The sequence below is a fragment of the Haliaeetus leucocephalus genome, unplaced genomic scaffold (genome assembly GCF_000737465.1).
Source record: "Haliaeetus leucocephalus isolate CR32 unplaced genomic scaffold, Haliaeetus_leucocephalus-4.0 Scaffold384, whole genome shotgun sequence".
In the NCBI taxonomy this organism is placed as follows: domain Eukaryota; kingdom Metazoa; phylum Chordata; class Aves; order Accipitriformes; family Accipitridae; genus Haliaeetus; species Haliaeetus leucocephalus.
In genome coordinates, this window is record NW_010972820.1 from 587,783 (window position 1) to 600,316 (window position 12,534).

The 12,534-nt window shown below is 39.9% G+C and overlaps 1 protein-coding gene across 1 annotated transcript in view; it reads right to left on the bottom strand.

Moving 5' to 3' along the window:
• Positions 1 to 6,849: 6,849 nt before the first annotated feature.
• The window catches only part of EPHA7 (EPH receptor A7), a 162,337-nt gene continuing 156,652 nt past the window's right edge, over positions 6,850 to 12,534 (bottom strand). The window contains exon 16 of the mRNA XM_010573338.1: positions 6,850 to 7,441. Within this exon, the coding sequence (XP_010571640.1) occupies positions 7,246 to 7,441 (196 nt within the window). The 3' untranslated portion in view covers positions 6,850 to 7,245. The remainder of the gene's footprint in view (positions 7,442 to 12,534) is intronic.

Here is a 12,534-nt window from a genome sequence, read left to right on the forward strand (position 1 = left end):
GGCTGGGCCCAAAGAGTGATGGTGAATGAAGTTAAATCCAGCTTGTGGATGGTCACAAGTGGTGTTCCCCAAGGCTCAATATTGGGGCCAATTCTGTTTAATACCTTTATCAATGATCTGGACGAGGGGATTGAGTGCACCCTCAGTAAGTTTGCAGGTGACACCAAGTTGGGCAGGAATGTTGAACTGCTTGAGGGTAGGAAGGCTCTACAGAGGGATCTGGACAGGCTGGATTGATGGTCTGAGGCCAACTGTATGAGGTTCAACAAGGCCAAGTGCCGGGTCCTGCACTTGGGTCACAACAACCCCATGCAACACTACAGGCTTGGGGAAGAGTGGCTGGAAAGCTGCCCAATGGAAAAGGGCTTAGGGGTGCTGGTCGACAGCCGGCTGGATATGAGCCAGCTGTGTGCCCAGGTGGGCAAGAAGGCCAATGGCATCCTGGCCTGTATCAGAAATAGCGTGGCCAGCAGGAGCAGGGAAGTGATCATCCCCCTGTACTGGGCACTGGTGAGGCCGCCCCTCGAGTCCTGTGTTCAGTTTTGGGCCCCTCACTACAGGAAAGACACGGAGGTGCTGGAGCGTGTCCAGAGAAGGGCAACCGAGCTGGTGAGGGGCCTGGAGCACAAGTCCTGTGAGGAGCAGCTGAGGGAACTGGGGTTGTTTAGTCTGGAGAAAAGGAGGCTGAGCGGAGACCTTATCGCTCTCTACAACCACCTGAAAGGAGGCTGTAGTGAGGTGGGGGTCCGTCTCTTCTCCCAAGCAACAAGCGATAGGACAAGAGGAAATGGCCCAGGGAAGTGGTGGAGTCACCATCCCTGGAGGTATTTAAAAGACATGTAGATGTGGCACTTAGGGATGTGCTTTAGTGGTGGACTTGGCAGTGTTAGGTTCACAGTTGGCCTTGATGATTTTAAAGGTCTTTTCCAAACTAAATGATTCTATGATTCTATTCTATGAAAGTGCAGACATATGTGTATGCATTTATAAGAAAGAGAGAGCTTGAGCATGAAATAAATCAAGGCCCTAAATGTCAAAGAAAAGTCACTAACTTAGGCTGTTCCTTTTATTTTAAAGATGTCTTTTTTATATTTCTGCAGTTTGTAATAAACTGAGAATTCCTGTATTTCAGAGGTTTGCAAATCAGTACTTAAAAAATAAAAGTTAGATTCCCATAAATGGTTTCAAGTTAAGTTCCCAAACTTTTGGAAACCTTAGTGCAAAGTTATGTTACAGGAAAAGTTTTGCTTTTACAGAACTAGAGAAGATTATTCTTTTTTTTTTTTTTTCCCCTCTAAAGAATCAATCATTTCTCACTTCCTAAATTCTGGGGGTTTGGATTAGAACAAAAGATTGAACCAAATCCATCTTTCAGTAATGTAAGTATAATTTACAGTCAAAACACAACTAAAAAGACAGAAAAATCTTAAATAGACATGAGGCCATCAAACAACTAAGTGATGCAAGAACAAGTCCAAGTGAAGGTAAAAGAAGGGCTAGAGACTGCACTGAAAAAGGGTGTGGACATCTAGTCTTTGATCCCAGTCTACATAGAAAGAAAAGAGCTAGAAAGGGCTGGTGAGATGGGCTCTGAACAAGGAGTGAGCATTCCTAAAGGACTTTGTGTGAACATACAATGGTAGAACTGGCAAAAAACTTCATCAACTTAAAGTTATTAGAATTTTTTGACCAAGTTTAAAGCCACGGACTTTCTACCAGTTCCTTCCTTTGTGTCACTGAGTATATTAGATCTCCTAGAAATAGTTTTACTGTTATTTGGCATCAGTGCATAAAAATCCACTTTCTTTGCCATTTTGGCATTGTATATAAAAAGAGCTGTACCTGCCCAGTACATACCAGAAAAGACTGTCTGACCTGGGATTTGTTATGAAGTTTCCTCTAATCCCAGATTTCTGTTCACTTGCTTTTATTTTATTGCTGCCTGCCATTGTTACTCAATATCTGTCAATTAAAAAGCAGAACCCATTAAAGTTAACGTCAGCAATACAAAAAACTGCTGAAGCAGTGGAGGGACTGGGCCAACATATATGTCTAATAAACTGAGAAAGTAAGAAATTAATTATAAATGTGGGAACTAACCTATATTGATGTAGATACTTAGATGTAGATGATAGAGATAGAGATAGCAGTCATTCAAGGCTTATTAATTTTTAAAATATTATATGGCAATTTCATTTGATAAGTTTGTGGAGTCTCTTGATTTGGGGCTTATTAGTTCCCCAAATTCTACTGATTCAGAGAAAGATTTACAGGCATCTACACTGTAATGGAACAGATGGAAATTCGTAATACTTTCTCTAGGAACATCACAAATCTCCTCTGACAGCTAGTTCTCTTTTGTCACTGGCCAGCTGAGTATAGCTATAGCTTTTGAAAGAATTACTTTTATAACTACAGAAAAAGAAACACAGTACTACATATTTCTGTATTTTTTTTAATATATGCAAGCGGAGATATTTCTAAAAAAACAAATAAATAAATAAGCTCTTCATTCCTCCTCTCAAATATCCAAGATGCAGCTCAGCTTGAGAAACACTAAATTTCAGTCATTGCCCACTTACACTCCCCATTTATTTCCCCCATTATGTAAGATTTCTGGTATGTTATGAATACTAATAACTCATAGGGTCTACTCATCTCGCTACAACTACCTACTCTCAGTATTCACATAAGGTAACATGGGTCATGGCATAATTCTTGTGTAGACAGAGAATAGGTTTTGGAGAATTACTAAAATGCCGTTTCAGTGAAGTTAAGATATGGGACAAACAGAAGTGATTCCTTTTTACACAAACAAGCTTAATAGTTTTGGTAAATCAGGGTTCAAATTATTCTCACTACTTTCACTGGTATTGTAACACAGACCCCAGCTTAGATCTGCGATGAAACAGAAGTGGCTAAATGCAGCTTTGGGTGCTCACACTGACAGGGTAGTTCCTCAAAGTCCACTCAGTTGTTGCCTAACCCGGAAAGTTCAATATTTACTGGGCTAGAGAGAAAGAGAGGGATCGGCACCTTGGCGTCATAGTTTGATGCTAGAGCTCACTGCAGGGAATAGTGAGATAAACAAGAGGAAGAGCTACTGGGGGAGAGAGGCAGAAAGTCTCACCTTGCAACACCCCATAGTCCCATGAGTAAGGCAGTGTTGAAAAATATACCAGTATCAGTACACTATTCACTTGTTTTATTTCCCCCATCTGGCTGTTTCTCCAGTTCACTCAGGCTGTTCCCTGTTCAGTATGCCAGCGTTGGTGGAAGCTGTTGCTAAACACCCAGCTGTCCTCTTTCACTGTAGAGGGATGTGCCTAATCTGGGTTTATAGCTTCTGCGAGAAGGCAGGACAGCTAAGAGGCTAGAGGCTATTCCTAAATGCACTTCATGGATCTAGCCCTTAGCAATTTTTCACTCTGAAGGTTGTATAACCACTCTGTCAGAACCAGTAGGAAATAAGAAGGTCTAAATTCTACTTTTAAGGTTCCCAATTAATAAAACATAAATGACAATAGCTTGAAGGCCTCCCTCCCCCATCCTGAAAAAAATGTAGAAGTGAATTATAGCAACGGGGCACTTAAGTGTGTGCAAAGATTCCTGGACTAAGGCATGAATTAAAACAAAGGGTTTAAGCAAAAGTACTTTTATTAGTAGTAAAGGCAAATGTGATATCTAAGAACTGTCAGATGAGAAAGTTTGATACAAAATGATTTTTAAAAGTTAAATCAGAAGCTGCCTGTAAGGAACTGCAAAATAATTTCACAATTTTGAATGCCATTGGCAATAAAGTGGTGATGAAATTGGGTAAAGCAGAAAGAAATGCACAAGGGAAAAAAAGTCTAACTATACATACACAGGCAGGGACTACAAATTAACTATTGCTTGAGAAGAAAAAAATAATGAATTAATATTAGACAGCTCTCTGAAAACATCAAGTCAAGCACTCAGTATGAAGTAAAAATGTGAAACAGGATATCTGGATGATTACGAATGAAACTGTAAACAAAATAGAAAACATATATATATATATATCACTGTATAAATACACTGTATCGCTATATCACTGTATAAATACATCATACAACTCTTATGTTGAATAATTCATGCAGCCCTGGTCATTCTATTTCAGAAGAAAGAAGGGCAAGACAGAGAGAGAAAGAGAGACAGAAGGAGGAAGTAAATTCACAGGATCTAGGACAAATTCAGACTATTAAACATAGCACACCCCCTGATTTAGGAAGCATTTGAACTGTACATATTGGATACAGAGCCCTGAAGATGTCTGGAAGTCAACAGCTGAAGGTGTCCCTAATCTGTAGGGGACAGTGGAGGCCTTATAACAACAGGACTGTACCCCTACCAAGGCAGGACACCTGCCAGGTACACAGGGCTATGTGGACTTGTGGTTTGAGTCAGTGCAGCTATTCTTACTTTATGCACAACCAGGTCTCTTCTTGGAAAAGCTGATAGATGACAGTAGGAAAGGATTGGCAGGAGAAGTACTGGCAAGGTTAAAAAATAATTAATAAAATTATAGGCAAAATAACCATGCTGTCCTTTACTCTCAGGATACTTTATAATCCTCCTTTTTTTCCAGCCTTTTTCCGTTAACACCACGTGGCTACTGAGGTAGCTGGTATTAAATCCTTTCCCAAATCATGCATCCAGTTCTGTGTCTGAACTCAGAAGGTAGGTCACACTGCAGTTTTCAGAGGTTATGCCGCCTTTCCTGGTTGAAATAATCTTTTTTTTTTGGTAGCAGAGGGTGGGAAGGTATCACACAGTGGAATCCTCTCTCAGGGCCAAAGATAGGTACACATATCTTCCGTATCTGCTACCGTACCATGCCAGAAGCAGGGGCAAAACTATGCAAAATCTGGAGCTTGGCTAAATGTAATTAGTAGAAATATCAACTACATTTTGATATTGCTTTATGTTGAGTCTATTATTGCAAAAAGTTGTATGCAATGAGTTAATGGGGTTCTTTCAGATATGTAAAAATGATATGTAAAAATTCTGTATTATGGGGAGATACTATGACACTGCTTTGCAATCTTTTTTTTAATGATACATGGACTGTTATAAAACTTTGAGCTACATTTGATTGTAAGAGGAATTTAAGCAGGGTGTATTTTGTAAGTTGACACCATGGCTATACGATATAAACCCAGTATGTTTTCAGTAATGGTGGAGGTAAATTACTGAGGTGGGCCTGATTCTTCAAGCACTGCTGAGCATTGTGTTAACTCTCTATACCTGGTATGTTCTTTAGTAGCTGAAGTTTCTACATTGACAGAGTAGGTCCTGTAAACCTCATTGCTAAAATGGTACCTGAGGTGACAAGAGTTTAATTAACTCTTAAACTTAAAAACTTAAGCAAAGTTCAAATTGAAGACAATTTAAAAAAATGTATTTGGCCATTGCTGCCATTTGAGAATCCAGTAAGCCACCATTTACCAAAATCTTCAAGTAAATGATGAACAAAGCCAACCAGTTAAGGATTTTTTTGTAATATTTCAGCTATGACTTCCAACTGTCTCCTCCTCACCTAGATGAATTATTTGAATCCTATCCAGAGTCACCAAGATATTCTTAAACAAGGCTGTTGCCTCCACTAGACAATACTTAAATCATTCCACTGCTAGAAGAGACTAAAAATGGGAATCATATTGATAAGGTGTCACAAGAACCAACTTGATATCACTCTGGTGTGCATTCAAGACGAATGACCCATGCAAAGCTGTGTTACACTGAAGGAGAAGAAAAATTTATCCAGTGCTGTCCTCTAAAACTTTTAAGAAAAAATACAATGGTTAAGTACCTATAGTACCCTAAACATCAATACTTTGTGGTCAGAAGTACCAAGCAAAAAGTGCCTATATATGCCAAAATAATAGAATACTCCATTACCCACAGTAGTCTCTCAACTGCCATACCAGCACATCTGTCAAGCTATAAATATGTCTAAAAAGAGTTTCACTGGAAACAGAAAGATCTGAGCCTTTCCAGTGTGCTTTCTGATAAACTTTCCCAGGCAAAATGGAAGAGCTGTGCGGAGGATTTAAATGGAGACATAATCTGCAACAAAAAAAGTGGCTTCCTGTAAGCAGATCTAGTTAATAATTCTTAAAGAAGTTTGCAAAATGCCTTTTCTCAGAGACACATAGAAACTGGTTTTGCTCTTTGCAGCCTAATCATTAGACATGTCTGATCACCGAAGCAGAGGAGAAGGAAGTGAGGAAGAGATTAGACTGGCCACTCTGCAGCTTTCTTACTCCTGAACAATTCTTACCTTGGAAATCAGGGTAGTTTAAAATGTCTGACAGACAGAAAATGGCAATTTTCCAGTTTCCTTCTAAAAACAACACCAATTTTCTAGGGAAAAATAAAAAGCCAATCCAACATAATTAAAATAATTCCCGATTTTAACAGAAATTTTAATGAAAAGTTATAAACCGTATTTTTTTTCAGTCAGCAAAATCCCCCTTATATTTTTCTCTGATACTGAAACGATTATTTTCAGCTTTAAAAGAAACTGCTGCTTAAATATTTTTCTTCCCTGTTCATTCACTGTGAATGTTACCATTTCTGCTTCTTTCTGATCTAGCATGAAAGGACATTTTAAAATGTCCTGGATTGGCTGGAGTATTACAATTTTGCTGAGTATTTCTCAGCAAGGCCTATTGGTAAGTAGTGGTAAAGACTCCCATTGATTTGTCTGCATGAGAAAGGCTAACAGGATGCTCTCTGCCGCTTGCTACCAGCAGCAGCAGCAGTAGGAGTAAATCTGTACCATCCCAGCTTAAACTTCTTCCCCAGCAGGATCTTTGGAATGTTTGATTTAGCTGCTTCTCCTTCTCCTTTGCTCTTCTATATACATATTTTGTGTATAAGAGGGGAGCTAGAAAGAAGATGGGGAAGCAGGGTTATATTAGTGTGAGGAGCTTCCAGGGCAGGCTTCCAGGGCAGCTTTGCTGGCTCTTCTCTCCCTAGCAGCATCGCCATGTCCTGCTTCGCCATCCTCCTGAAATCATCATGCTCTTCAGATGTGGTCTTTCATTCTTGGCATTAGTCATAATCCTCAGTTTGTCAGATGTGTTTTCTGGCCTCTCCCATACACCTCTGTTTACTCTTCCTCCTGTTGCCAGTCTGTTCCTCCCTTCTTCTCCATTCCTTTCCATGCTTCTTTTCTACATTTCCATTGTCTAATCCCAACTACAGTCCTTATGCGCTTTAAAAAAATGCCTCATAGCGTTCACTGTGCCTCCAAACCAATCTCATGATCTTATGGTTATAACTCTTGTTTTGCTTCCCCTTTCTGCTTCCTTTGTCTCCTGCCATTATGTCATTTCTATTCAGGCTGTCATCTCTTCTGGAAAGGGATTTTTCTTGTTCTCTGTTTTGCAAAGCACCTGGCATGTTTTTGATTCTGTCAAACAAATAATAACAACAGATATGAAATTGGCAGTGCAGCAGAATCCTGATATCAGGAAGTAATAGAGGCAAATTACACTATCATTGTCATTGCCATGTATACACCACTACTTGAAAAAAATTCTCATCAACTAGCTAGGTAAACATCAATAAACCCAAAGATGCCCAGGCAAACACCTCTAACATGAAGGAAATGCTGTTGTGTTTCACGCTGGATCTCAATGAGCCACAGGGTTGTACTTGACAATTTCAGTATTGGAAATAAAGGAAATAAATGAATGAGGTGCAGTTTTTCAGATGGGTGTTTGGGTATAAAATTAAGAACCGGGAGAAGATGTAGATAACTCTTCAAAACAGAGAAGCAGGAAAAGGGTGGAATGGGTGTGTTCAATTTAAACTCTGCTTAACTAAAAAAGCATACACATGGTAGCTTCTAGCATGTAAACTAATAAAGTAGACTCTCCTTTAGCCTAACTGATATTATCAGAAGCTCTCAGTATTGATGAAGAATCTTATAAAACATTTTAACTGACTTGTCTCAGTCATTACATATTAGGCACCCAAAGACAATGTTTATGTTACTTGTGTTGCCAAAAAACCCCTCAGAGCTTAAAAAAGGAAAGGAAAGAAAACGATGTGGATTTTACTGGACATTTAGTGACAGGCTAGCCATATGAAATCTCTAAAACAATATAGCTTTAGGACTAATGGATGTAGGCCAGGACTGAATAGAAATTATTTTACATATGGTTAGCAATCTCTTAACAAAATTATTTGAAAATTCCTGAGACAAAAGCAATTTGTCACAGACGTTGAGACAAGCCAATGTAACATTAATACTAAAGAAAAATAAACCAGCAGAGGAATGTCCCCGTGCCATACCAACCAAAATTCTTACAGTTGTTTCCAAAGTAGTATCTGTCATTCCAGCACATGGATTAGATTATTTAACAGTGTGAATCGAAGTGAAGATACTCATTCAAGAGAAGAGCATTAGTAATACATTGTAACATGCCATACATCTCTGTCACCAAACTGGACAAAATGGGAGCAGATGTTTTATGATAAGCTGAGAAGAGGATCTGACAATATTAATGGCCATAATGTCTGAGGCTTAGTAAAAAACAAACAAACAAACAAACAAAAAACCTAGAGAAAGCAATCTGATGGAGGGACAGAGTGGTTTTTTTCTGTCTCTAGTGTAGTGTCCTAGGGACTAATTTTACATGAAGGGAAGGTATTAACCAAGCTAAATCTCACTTCTATTAGGTTTTTTTGCACCTGCCCTTTGAAACCCTAGTAATGCAAGGAATGTGTGAGAAAAGAACACAGCAAAAAGGAACTCTGAGGAGGAATCCTTTCCAAAAGGAAGGCTTTTTTGACTCTGATAGTTTCTTTTTACTATTTTGAAGGCAAGTAAGTCTTTGAATTAGTTAAAATGATTGACATGTGAATTTATTCAAAGCTAAAGGCAAATGGTAGTCACAAATAGCACTTGGATGCATAGGTATTTAAAACCTCAGGTTACATTTATATTGGCTCTGTCTCTACTGACACTTCTTGGTCAGCACCAGGATGAAGCTCTCTGGATCAAGAGATTCATGAGATAGTGCATGTAGGCCCTGGACTGTGGCGTGGCTTTACTCTGGGCTGCACTTGGTTCTCACTGCCAAGTACTGGTTTCACCAGAGCAGAGACCAGGTGCAAGCTAACAGGTATGAAACATCAACAAATGGGAGATGAGGATCCCTGTGTGACATATGGCAAATCAGTTTGATAATTTCCTTGCATCTGTATGACTTAGCTACTCATTATCATAATGCTTCATTTCTAGCTGTCCTGCTGTCCAATGTCATTCCAGGCCTGAACTAGACACTCTATCTCCCTGGAAAGAGACAGAAACTTAAAATGGTTTGGAGAAACTGAAGGCCAAAGACAGGCCTGACAAGCCCTGATGAGGTGAGGATAAGGCTTCAGTTCTTGGTTGGGATATCTGTATAGTCAGATTTAGTACTCATTTACCCAGTCTCTGATGCGTGCCAAGGCCATACCTGTTACCCCCCACACTGTAACCTCCCCAGAAAGGAAACCCAACGAGAACTAGTTCTCAGAGGGTCCTGGGTATGCCATCGTGTATCCCAGCAGTAAATCTGGATGTGTCCTGAGGAAAATATTTTCAGGGATTCACAGCCCCAAACCTTCTCTGAAAGCACATGCCTAAATTCATCCTTTCAACAGGAAACATGTAAAAAAAAGGATCAAAGAGATCGTAGGCATTTTGTATAATAGTTGAGCAATGGCAGAATGATATGGGGAAGTGTGGTGCCTGCAGACCAAGATATCAGCTCTTCTGGGACATGACAGGCCACTCAACCTCTTCCATGAAAAAACTTCATTTCACTCAGAACAACAGTCTCCTCATTCCCAGAGAAGTGGCCTAAACACCAATTTCAGAGTAAGAGGGAAGGGATTTTTGGAAGGGAAAGGTGCTTCAGGAATGGAAAAGATTGTACAGTGCAGGCATGAATTTCAGAGGTAATTTTGGATTAGGCTTAGCCTAACCAACCTTTTCCCAGGCAAGCAGCTGCAGTTCAAAGTGTTTGGCAATATATGAATACATACAGAGTCTCTCCCTTCCCACACAGAGGCTGAAAGTATCATGTTGGCCTTCTTGTAATACCTTCCCACAGCCCAAAGCTGTAGAGTCAGCCTTACTCCTTCTACGCCTTTCTCACCCAAGAGATATGTAAAATTTCCATGTGTTCTCAGAAAAGAAGTAGGCTATTCATCAAATCACAAAAAAATAAGGTGATCTTTCCTGGAAACAGAGGTAAAAGGATCCCAGACAGGTGTTACATTTCCACCAGCTATGTATCCTGAACTACGGCTAGCCACGATTCAGCTGTCAATAAGCATGAGGGGAGTCGGTCTGTTGGCTTGTTCTGGCATTAAACTAGACAAGGAGAGAAAGCAAGCTCGGTAACAGCTGGACAACACCTCTATGAGATATCTCCATACTTTCAGCAAATGGCTTCTACCAATTTACATCATATTCATCTGCTTACTAACACTACTGACCTTAGCTAACAAGGGCTTCCATCCCCAAAAGGCCTTAAATACAAAAATAATAGCAGCAACACAATAGAACTTATGGTCTAAGCACTGCCAAATACAATATTCTGTTTTGCAAAACTATGCTGTGATGGCTCAATGACAGACGTGCAGATGCATAACTGTAAGCTAAGATAAGTGGTTTCTGTTTCTCTGGTATCTACAGTGAAGCACTGTTATTTTAGACCTGAAAATTCAACCTTAAATATCACGCAACCACTTGTAAAGGCATTATGAAATATATAATATCCATTCCTCTAGGATTGTAAATTTAAATAACTTGACAGCATCCCATCATAAAAAAAAAAAAAAAAAATTCACCTTTACACAATCCTATTTCAAAATATATGTGTAAAAATGGTATTAGCTGCTTTGAAGGCTTACTTTATAAGGATTTTTTTTCCTTTTCCATAATTACTAAGATACTTTGCTATACTGAAAGCAGGTAATATTTCTAGGGAATATCTTCATTCTTTTTCAGCAAATAATTCAGAAGCAGATAACACAGGTAAAGCATTAGTTTCCATATGATTTTCATTAATCCAGCTATATTCATTTCACAAAATCCATAAGAAATAGGTTTATAATAGTATAAAAGCATGAGAAGAGACTTTTCCTCCATTCATTATGGGGAGTACAAAATGACAGAAGGTAACTCTTTCCTCTCACTGCCCTGAAATAGTCCCCTCACCAGGTGTTTTGATTTCTGCCATTCGGGTCCCTCTTAGATTGTACTGCCAATAGAAAGATTTTGATGCTATTTTAAACATACTCCATTAGCTTGTATCATTAGTGTTACCGGGCAGTTCACATGTAAGCCTGGCTCATTCAGATCTTCTGTATTCAACAGCCCCCCTCCCCCATACACAGCTTTTTTTGTGTTTTGTTTTGTTTTGTTTTGGCCAACACTAATGACTCCTGCACTTAAAGGCAGATCACTTGGAGTGATCTCCCTGACCCATGGTTTGCCGGTTGTAGAGAGATGTTGCATTTGTTGTTGCTGGGGTACTAAATGTTACTTCCTCACTGTCATCGTCTACTTACCCCCCAGTGAAGCATGGGGGCTGCTAGGTAAGTATTAAAGCCTAATGCCAGCTGGGGAGAAATGGAAGTAGAGCATAGTGCAAAAAATAGTTTCCCTCTTCATGGCTGGGGAAATACCCCTCAAAAGCCAGAGGTACCTCTACATAAGGAAACAAATGTGCACGTCTGCAGGGGGACTTTGGTGTTGTGATACTCAAGTAACTACTGCAAGAAAGGTACTGTCTGGGAGACAGCTCGATGTTAGGCAAGTAGTTTCATGAGATAGGAGGCAGCTTGTGACTGAGATTTGCAATAGACAGCACACAGTCTGTCTGAGATGCTTTTGCCAGCAAGCAGGAAGCATCAAAAGGGATTTGAGTCTTGCGCAAGTTTAGGTAACGTAGGCATTGAGACAATTATTTCTCTTGAAAAGAGCACTACAAAGAAATGCCTGAAAGCTTTTTTTTTTTCCTCTTCCCCACCTGCCTTTCTGCTCTTGGCCGTGGATGAACTGTGTAGGGAAGCTGTATAGTAAGGTGCAGCCTTTCTCTCCACAATAGCAATCAATCACGTGTCCATAGTATCAAGGCCCAGTAATATTAAAGGAAAATCCTCATTAGGAATCCCTCTCAGTGCCTCGTTGGCCCAATTTCTTCCTGTAGGCATATTGGCCTGGATTTGAATCTAACCCTGCCTTCCTCTCCAGCAGTCCATGAGGGTATGAACACTGGCTACTGGGGAAGAAGACACCTATTTTGTATAAAGTAATATAAGGGAGGACTTAGGGGCTACTTGTGTAAAAGAGCCAGGAGAGACACCTGGGATGAAATGGGCTGAGGGCAAGGGTTCTGCACCATAAAGATCCTGAAAGGGAAGTACAAAGACTGCCCAAAGTCACCCACAGGTCCAGCACCTCCTTTCAGCCTCTCTTTTCCCACCCAGCGAGTCCCCTCA